The sequence below is a fragment of the Mus musculus genome, chromosome 4, assembly GCF_000001635.26.
Source record: "Mus musculus strain C57BL/6J chromosome 4, GRCm38.p6 C57BL/6J".
Taxonomy (NCBI): Eukaryota; Metazoa; Chordata; class Mammalia; order Rodentia; family Muridae; genus Mus; species Mus musculus.
In genome coordinates this window covers 143,565,713-143,576,120 of record NC_000070.6, presented here as the reverse complement: position 1 = coordinate 143,576,120, position 10,408 = coordinate 143,565,713, and the positions used below count along the sequence as shown (strand labels likewise).

Below are 10,408 nucleotides of genomic sequence, written 5' to 3'. Positions count from 1 at the left end.
CTATGTTCATAGCAGCCTTGTTTATAATAGCCAGAAGCTGGAAAGAACCCAGATGCCCCTCAACAGAGGAATGGATACAGAAAATGTGGTACATTTACACAATGGACTACTACTCAGCTATTAAAAAAAATGAATTTATGAAATTCCTAGGCAAATGGATGGACCTGGAGGGTATCATTCTGAGTGAAGTAAGCCAATCACAAAGGAACTCGCACAATATGTACCCACTGATAAGTGGATAATAGCCCAGAAACTTAGGATACCCAAGATATAAGATACAACTTGCCAAAGGCATGAAATTCAAGAAGAATGAAGACCAAAGTGTGGACACTTTACCCTTTCCTAGAAATGGGAACAAAACACCCATAGAAGGAGTTACAGGGACAAAATTTGGAGCTGTGACGAAAGGATGGACCATCTAGTGACTTCCATATGCAGGGATCCATCTCATAATCAGCTTCCAAATGCTGACACCATTGCATACACTAGCAAGATTTCGCTGAAAGGACCCAGTTATAGCTCTCTCTTTTGAGACTATGCCAGGGCCTAGCAAACACAGAAGTGGATGATCACAGTCAGCTATTGGATGGGTCACACGGCCCCTAATGGAGGAGCTAGAGAAATTACCCAAGGAGCTATAGGGAACTGCAACCCTATAGGTGGAACAACAATATGAACTAACCAGTACCCGGGAGCTCTTGTCTTTAGCTGCATATGTATCAAAAGATGGCCTAGTCGGCCATCACTGCAAAGAGAGGCCCATTGGACCTGCAAACTTTATATGCCCCAGTACAGGGGAATGCCAGGGCCAAAAAGGGGGAGTGGGTGTGTAGGGGATTGGGGGGTGGGTATAGGGGACCTTTGGGATAGCATTGAAAATGTAAATGAGGAAAATACCTAATAAAAAAAAGGAAAAAAAAGAAATACAGGAGAACACCGCTAAACAGGTAGAAGACATTAAAGAGGACGCACAAAAATCCCTTAAAGAATTGCAGGAAAACACAATCAAACAGGTGATGGGATTGAAAAAAACATCCAAGACCTAAAAATGAAAGTAAACACAATAAAGAAAACCCAAAATGAGGCAACACTGGAGATAGAAACCCTAGGAAAGAAATCTGGAACCATAGATATGAGCAAATTTTGAATCCAAATTTTGAAATGCACAACTGTATGATTCCATTAGTCATTTCTCTTCACACATCCAGTCTCTAGATGACACAGTCAGCCCCTCTGTCTCCAATACATTGATCAATGTCAAAAGACATGTGTTCAGGAACCCCTCATATTTTAAGGCCTTCAAATTGCAAGTCTTGCAGATTGATCGGTATAGGTCAACATATATATGGAGACTAGTGGCCATAGTCTACCCAAAGAAGTAAGCTCTAGGTTAAGTGAGAGACCCTGTTTCAAAAAAGCTTAGGTGGAGAAAAAATGTAGACCTCTGAAGTCCACATGGGCATTGAAACATGCACACTGCCCACATTCAAACCATTCCTCAAGCAGAGAAAACTTTATTAAATGATGCTAAGCAGCCGGGTATGGTGGCACACACCTTTAATAATCCCAGCACACGGGAGGCAGAGCCAGGCAGATTTCTGAGTTCGAGGCCAGCCTGGTCTACAGAGTGAGTTCTAGGACAGCCAGAGCTATGCAAAGAAACCCGGTCTCAAAACACCAAAAAGAAAAAAAAAAGATGCTAAGCTTTTAAGCATTGTAGTGAATAGCTGCATTCCCATAATGGTGAGGCAGATAGATCATAAGTTTAAGACTAGCTTGAGGCCAGATAGCCTTCTCAATACTCCATTTAAATAACACATATTTACTAAACACATAGGGCTACATGCCAAAGCAAGTGCTAGCCTGCTTAGGAAAGAGTCTCCATCATAGCACAGATGCCTTCTCTGAACCAAGGTTCCTGGCATGAGCATCATATGTTTTGTAACTACTGACCCATCTTTCAGGATCCCTTTAGTTCACGAGTTTTACTTTTGCTCACATTATACTTGGGGAGGGGTGCTTCTGAGTTTCTCATGTTTTATGGAAATCATCATTCACCTACAGAGCTGGGACTACTACTATATATTTTTAATTTCATTTTGTGGATACCTGCACTTTACATAGCATAACCACTGTTGAAGGCTCATAGAGGTGAAAAGTCAACTTTGGGAGTCAGTGCTCCCTGCTTCCATCATGTGGGTCTCATGCATGGATCAAAGTCAGACTGGTAAGCTTGGCTACAGTTATGCTTTACATGTTGAGCAATCTTGGCTACACATATTTTAAAATAAACATAACAATGAGGAAAAATAACAAAAGGTGTGGTATTATTATTATTTATTGCTACATGATTATTCAGACACAAAGAAACACAATGGCTAGGTTCAGGAATCATGAACAAAATAGAGATCCCCACTGGACATTTATAATGCAAACCTTCAGGGGAGGACAGACACTTGTCTATCTCCTAGAGATCTTTATATGTAGGTGGCCAACAGAGCTTGGGAGCCCTAATGAATAGAGTCCTACAGTGAGGTTGCCTCCAAGCTGAGCATGGTGGCATTTATCAGGGACTTCAGCAATCATGGAGAAGAAAAAAGCATGAGTTCAAGTCCAGCGTGGGCTAATATGACATTGTTAGGTAGAAAGAAAGAGAGGAAGAATATCCTTCAGAGAGAGAACACACCGTTCCGATCTATTCCTGGACAAATCCACATTTTGAAATGCACAACTGTATGATTCCATTAGTCATTTCTCCTCACACGTCCACTCTAAAGATGTCACAGTCAGCCACTCTGTCTCTAATACATTGATCAATGTCAGAAGACATGTGTTCAGGAACACCTTGATCGTAGACTTGTCCTTAGACTTTCATTTCTCAGTTACCAAACGAATCCTCCTCCTATTTACTGGCAACAATGGCAAAGTCTGGTCTCCAGACCATATGTACAGCGCTGTGAACATATAAGGCATAACTGAGAGGCAAAACAGATAGAGTGGGGCTGCCTAACAGTGCAAAGTATGTTCATGAGCTCAGAAGAAAGCTGGACAATTCTCTCTGGTCTAAGAACAAAACCGGTTTCATAGCACTCCAGAGGAGCAGGATAAAGCTCCATGATCAGCTGGCTTAGGTTGGCTGTGTGATGCAGAAGGTTCGTTAGGACAGGCATGGAGATGTCATTGTCACAGAAGTTGACCTCGATGAGCTGAGAGCACTTATTCAGGGCAGGGATAAAAGCGCTGACCTGAGAGTCTGTCATCCTACAATGTTCTAATTCCAAGGTCTTCAGAGTGTTTGCAACATTTTCTAGGAAAATTCCGAGAGGCACAAGACTCAGATCATGCAAAATGACACCTGCCAAATGCAGATGTTTGAGATGATGGAGACTCTGACACTGGGCAAAGGACTCCATGTCTGACTGTGAGTACTTGCAGAGAGCAATTGACAGGAACTCCAGCGGAGTCTTCAGACACCTAAGGAGAGACTAGAGGGTTAGTTTGGTATAGAGTGACAAGGCTAACCTAGAGTAGGAGAGACCACATGTCCTGAATCAGTGTCACCACAGGATGGCAGTGAGCATCCAGTGCAACCTGTTAGGGTCAGCCAACTCAAGTCCCACCATTCTAGGCTGTGACCAGTCACCATCATGATAAGACTTGATCATTATTGTTACATCTACCATGGCCCCTAGTCTATATGGGAAACAGAAAATGTTTGCTGTGGAATCAGAAAGAACTCTTCCTCCTTCCTTACCCGAGCAATTCATTCATGTGGCCAGTGAGAAAGTAGAGGCCAGCCAGGTCGAGATGCCGGAGACTGTTGAGTTTGGAGAACTGAGAAATGAACTTGGTGACACTCTTCTCCTGTATGTCTGTTGACGTACATAGAAAAGTGAAGAGTTTCTCGTGGACTAGTGTTAGATGGAGTTTACGAAGATTCTTCATCTGACCAAGGCAAGGTGCAAAGCATGCCAGTGTGGACTGAGTCCAGCCTATATGCAATTCCAACTCCTCAATGCAATATGGTTGGAAAATCTGCAAGATCTTCCTTACAGTGTGCATAGGCAATTCCCTAATCTGCATCTTCACACAGCACAGGTTCAGGGAACCTCTTCTCTCCTGTGCCCACTGCAAGAAGTAAGTTTGATGTTCCTCTAGATAAAACTGAAGGCAAAGGTCAGTGACCACCTTTAAACGTCTCCTCAGTGCATATCTATGAGGGCGTGTTGCTTTCTGCTTTTGACACACTGTCTCTGCTGAGCCGTCTCCATCCTCTGGTCCAGCTGAAACATCCCAGAAGTGATGGTGCACATTTCTCAGGTCCAGCACTTGAAGCTTCCTCTTTCTGTGGGTAAAATAGGTAGAAATGTAGGAAGATACAAAAGACCAAAAACATTAGCCAGCTTTTTCTAGGCATCTTTCTTGTCAGCTGTTCACTGTTCTGCTCTGTCTCCTACAGATTTAAGTTTCCAGTGCTGGGTCTCCACATAGCAACTCAAGCCTCTGGGCAAGGGCTCTCTGCCTTAACTGCATCTGCAGATCTGCCCTGCTTCCTCCATTTATTACTCTGAACTTCCACTGATCCTGTTTCTATCACTCAGTAGAGACACAGGGCCATGTATCTACATGGGCTCTAAGCTGTACTTCATACTTAATGGACATTTGTTGACAGGATTCAACAACTGTCCAGGACACTGTAACTCTTCAAGATGATACCAACATAAACCTCTGTTCTACCTTTGACCTCTTTTTCCATGAGCCCAGATGTCCTTCTCCTTACACTTAAATATAAGCCATTTAGCATTACATAGTTCTTGTTTACCTTGGGTGAAATTTTCCTGTCAGCTGCATGTCTACACCATCCAGCACAGCTTGCAATACAGTCATGTCAGGGACGTTCATCAGTGCCCCCACAGGGAGGCAAGGTAAAGGCCAGGCTCCCACCATTTCCTTCAGTATCCTCGTGTGTCTGTCAATGAAGGCTGCCTTGAAGAGTGGTGGATACAACTCCCTGGGCAGCTCCTGCAGAGCATTGATGGCCAAGGCTTCATTCTTCGCCAGGCTCTGTACTGCCAAGCTCAGGAGTGTGGGTGGAGCCTGGAAGCTCATCCTGATGAATCTTTACAATGAATAGACCTGTTGAAGCATCCAGAAATACAATTTTCAAGATCGTCTTAGGAATCTTTAAATTCCTGCATCAAAGGAACCACCAAAGTGCCAGAATCCCTGCTTGGGCCACAGTGTGGAACTCAGTGTGTCCTGTTTTAAGATCTGGTGGTCACAAAGCCAAACCCTTATCACTCTCTACATATGGGGTCTCTTATAAGAATCTGCATAACTGCACAAATTAACCATTGACACATGAGGTAACTACCACTGGTCCTTGCTCCTCTGAATCTCATTCAACCTTTGGAAAGGGCAAGCAGTCTGATCAGCATCTTTTTGTGGCAAAACATGCATTGTTCACCTTTCTGCCTTTGAAGTACCTCAAAGAAAGACATTGCCATTGGGTGGTGCTAACAATTAACTTTGTTTTCAACACTCAAGAGGCAGAGGCAAGGAATACTGTTAGTTTGGGGCCAGCTTAATCTAAAGAGATAGTTCTAAGACAACTAATGCTACACAAAGGAACCATGTATGGAAAACTAAAAAAAAAAAAAGGAAGGTAGGAAGGAAGAGACAGAGAAAGAAAGAAAGAAAGAAAGAAAGAAAGAAAGAAAGAAAGAAAGAAAGAAAGAAAGAAAGAAAGAAAGAAAGAAAGAAAGAAAGAAAGAAAGAAAGAAAGAAAGGAAGAGAGAGAGAGAGAGAGAGAGAGAGGGAGGGAGGGAGGGAGGGAGGGAGAGAGAGAGAGAGAGGAAGGAAGGAAGGAAGGAAGGAAGGAAGGAAGGAAGGAAGGAAGGAAGAAAGAAAGAAAGAAAGAAAGAAAGAAAGAAAGAAAGAAAGAAAGAAAGAAAGAAAGAAAGAAAGAAAGAAAGAAAGAAAGAAAGAAAGAAAAAGTGCCCAAGGGTCTGGTAGGTAACTCAGCCAGACCCTGTCTGAAATGTAAAGCCAAACCAAGACTTTCCTCAAAGCAACTCTAAAACCATGACTGAATGAGAGGACCCAGAAAGACTGAGTCTGAGTTGGTGATGCCAGTGCTTCAGGGCTACAAGGAAAGGCATTTCCTATGTTGTTTTGAGGTGCAGGGAAAGAATGGCTTTAGGAAAAAACATCTAGATTTGTATACTTTTTAAAATACGGTATTGCATAGAGTGGAGGTTAGAGTGAAATTGAGCACACTTCCAAACTTTGTAGTCTAAGTTTGCCCCAACTCACCATATTCCTACCTCTCCCTGGGAGGGTTAGACTATAAGTACCCAAAGAGCTGAAAGGGTTTGCAGCTTTATAGGAGGAACAACAATATAAACTAACTACTACCCCCAGATCTCCTTGGGACTAAGCCACCAAAAACAGAGAACACATGGAGAGACACGTATCTATAGCTGCAATTGTAGCAAAGGATGGCCTAATTGGTCATCAATGGGAGGAGAGGCACTTGGTCTTGTGAAGGTTCTATGCCCCAGTACAGGAGAATGCCAGGGCCAGGAATCGTGAGTGCGTGGGTTGGGGAACAGGGGGAGGGGGAGGGCATAGGGGATTTTCAGAGAGGAAACTAGGAAAGGGGATAACATTTGAAATGTAAATAAATAAAATATCTAATAAAAAAAAGGAATATTCAGTTTTAGCTACAACACCTGGCTAGTGCACGTTGCTTTAAAATAGTGCATAGATGCCAGGTGTGGTGGTAGGAGCCTCTAATATCAGCACTTCGGAGGAGGAGTAAGGAGGATTCTGGGGAAAACTAAGCTACATATTATACTTTCATGCCTGTCTCGGGGAGTAGATGTCAAATAAAATATGATAGGAAATATCTTGATAGAGGTGGTTTGGTAATAGGGTTTTTGGTGGTTTGAATATGGTTGGGTTTGTCTCCTGGGGTTAAAGATATGTACCACCACTCCTGGGCCTAAGCTTTTCATGATCACTGTTTTTCAAGATATAGATCAAAAGATTGTGTCTTCCAGGCTCAAGATCTGGAAGAAAAGCGTGCCCTCCATTTCTAGATTATAGTTCTTTCCAGATTTAAACTCCAAATTACTCCTTGTTAAACTGCAAATACAATGGTAAGATTAGCTGAGTGTGATCTTGCCCTGAGATCACCACTTCCTTAAGCTCTTTATCTCCTTCAGCACAGGATTAAGTTCCATTTCATGTCCTGGTGTCCCTTTATTATTGCTTGTGTGTGTGTGTGTGTGTGTGTGTATATGTGTGTGTGTCTGTGTGTCTGTGTGTCTGTGTGTGTGTGTGTGTGTATTTCTTTTCTATGCTTGCTGTATTTGATTTTAAAAAATGCTCTTCATGATAGAAATCTAGAAGACAAAGTCTATGCTGGCCTTTGCTGATCCTTCCTTTGTCAATGCAATTAATCTGATTCTCTTCACTTTAATCTTAGATTCAGGCAGTCTCTTCAGACAAAGGCAAAAGACAGCTACATTCTTCACAAAAACACCACAAACTATAATCCTTCTCCAGTGAAACCTCTTCAGGCAAGTCTGCACAGTTCAAGTCACTCTCAACAACCAACTACTAGGATATTCCTACTACTATAGCCTATTAAGCCCCACTGAAAACATTCCGTGATTTTCCAAATCCAAAGGCCTAAAATACACACTCTTCAAAACAAAAGCCTGGTCAGACTTCTCTTCATTTTTTTTAATTTAATGTATATCAAGGAATCTTTATGCAGCTATGTCCAGCCTGGAACTGGGATTGTCTGTGTTCAGGGCTATAATTTGTTTTTTTTTTTTCCAGACAGAGTTTCTCTGTATAGCCCTGGCTGTCCTGGAACTCACTTTGTAGACCAGGCTGGCCTTGAACTCAAAAATCTGCCTGTCTCTGCCCCCCAAGTGCTGGGATTAAAGGCGTGCACCACCACTACCGGGTAGGACTATAATTCTTGTTTCCGAGTGATGCTGGTGTATCCTACCTTGATCCCCTCTACAAGTTTTTTGTTTTGTTTTTTAATTCCAGTATTACACAATATCATGTCAAACCAAAGCTATATGTAATAACACATTACTAAAGCTCCAGTTCTCAGAGTAGCTGAGACAGGTGGGTTGAAGTACAAAACTATTAGTAGTTCACATATCTATGTGTAAGCTACAGTTAGGAGCAAAGTTCAATTCAACCAACTGCAAAGCCTTAATCGATGAAATATAGTTGAAGCAATTCCAAAGGATTTAAACTATAAGCAGATCCTATCTTGAACTGGCTATCTTGAATGAGCCTAGGAGGCTGTCCAGAGCCATAAGAATCTGAAGTTCAAGACAAGCCTTTCCATTTGGGACACTGTCCCAAAAATACTCAAGTGAACGTATTAACATGAAAGTTCCAGTGCAATGTAGGTTTCTCAATAACACCAAACCTAATGTAATCATCACCACCACCACCATCATCATCATTGGAGGGAGAGCAACCAGAATTTGCCCTATTTTATTTTAAGCCCAGCATCTTGAAATGTCCAGACTGTGAGAGGCCTCCTGGTGGAGGAGAGTGATCAGTGACTTACCTGATCAGAAATCCGCATCTATTCTCAGCAGGGTCAGGAAGAAACTGTGCACTCCTGGACTCTGAGTGCCTTAACCCTTTTATACTGCTTTTCTCTCGCACCCACCTTACGTAGCTCCACCCCCTACCCACCCCCAGCACAAGATTCAATCTACTGGATCTTTATGATTGAATTTTTTTTATTCAATCATAGTTATTTGTGTGAACTCAAAAATAAAGTAAAATAGAAAGTGAAGAATGGGGGCTGGAGAGATGGCTCAGTGATTAAGAGCACTGACTGCTCTTCTGGAGGTCCTGAGTTCAAATCCCAGCAACCACATGGTGGTTCACAACCACCTATTATGAGATCTGATGCCTTCTTTGGGTGTGTCTGGAGACAGCTACAGTGTACTTACACATAATAATAAGTAAATGAATCTTTAAAGGAGGAAAGAAAGTGAAGAGCCCACTGATTGAATTGTTCATTGTGTGTTTACATACTCAAATGTGTGAGGGTTTTCGTTTTTTGTGCTTTTTGAGTGTAAATGTGCTATTTATTTCAGTTTCCATGATTCCTTTGCATGTGTATTTCAGTATGTGTGTTTGTTTGAAGTTGACCTCAGTGGTTCACTTCTGACAGAGTAAATCTTTATCATTGAGTTGTCTTACTGGACCCATGTAATTTAATCAGGAAGTTTATTATTTTTGTCAACAATTCACTTATTTTATTGGGGACCTGGTATGGCTTGAGAAAATGGATTATGGGAAGCTCTTCATGTAGATCAAATTGTCCATACACAGAGTAATCCAGCTGCCTTTGCCTCCTGAGTGCTGAGATGATAAGTATGAGGCCTCATGCCTGCATGTTTAAGGTTTTTGTTTTTTAAATAGCCCGGAGTAGCATGTGATCAACTCCTTTCACAAAGCTGGCCAAGAACTTCCTTTGGCCCCTCTGGTTCAACACCCAAGCTGGCTCAACACTAGATCTTCAATATGGTCATGTGAGAAATCAAATCTCAAAGAAATATCTGTCGGTCATTCTGTGATGCTTGCCATCCTGAGAAGTGCCTGAGGGTGGATTGAGTCCCATTCCCTTGTGGTCACTGACTGAAGCAGAAGAACAGCTTAATAGTGCTATGAGGTCCACAGGTGCTCAGCCAGTAATCTCCTTACCCTATTCACACCTCCAGGATTCTGGACCTCCCCTTGGCAGCTTTTCTAGGGCTTTTTGTTGCTGTTTCCTAGACAGGTCCTATGAATACCATCATGGAATTTGTTCTCTGATTAAGGCTTATGAAGAGTAGCATAGCAAGATGAGAAAGCAAAAATAATAAAATATATGATTTGAGTATTAAAGGGGCACAAGGAAGTGAAATGGAACTGAATCCTGTGTTCAAGGATATTGAATTGAATTAAGGGAGTAGTGACCTTGGGTCAAGATCTCACCCCAAAAATTTGAGTATTGGTAGTACAATCCTTTAATCCCAGGAGACAAAGACAAGCAGATCTCTTGAGTTCCCCACCAGCCTAGAACAAAGCAAGTTCTAGGTGAAAAACAAACAAAAACAAAAAACAAAAAAACAAAAAAATCAACTTAAACGCAGGTTTGGTGGAACACACCTTCAACCCCAGTGGTTAGGAAACATGCATGCAGACCTCTGAGTTCAGTCAGTCTACGAAGCACATTACAGGAGAGCCAAGACGTAGTGAAAAAGTTGCAAAACAGAAAGCTGTTGATAACGTAATAGAACTGAGATACCAACACTTTAATTCAGATTCTGTTTTTGAGAACATGACCTAAGTTTGAACTCAGGTAGACTAG

The 10,408-nt window shown here is 42.1% G+C and overlaps 1 protein-coding gene across 1 annotated transcript; it reads right to left on the bottom strand.

Annotated features, from left to right (window-relative positions):
* Positions 1 to 2,322: 2,322 nt before the first annotated feature.
* On the bottom strand, positions 2,323 to 8,654 carry Pramel20 (PRAME like 20). Its single transcript, NM_001007579.3, has 4 exons — positions 8,609 to 8,654; positions 4,823 to 5,136; positions 3,755 to 4,345; positions 2,323 to 3,474 (listed from the first exon to the last, which is right to left on the bottom strand). Exons 2-4 carry the CDS (start codon positions 5,107 to 5,109, stop codon positions 2,907 to 2,909), a joined length of 1,446 nt encoding a protein of 481 aa, NP_001007580.1. The 5' UTR covers positions 5,110 to 5,136; positions 8,609 to 8,654; the 3' UTR covers positions 2,323 to 2,906.
* Positions 8,655 to 10,408: the final 1,754 nt, after the last annotated feature.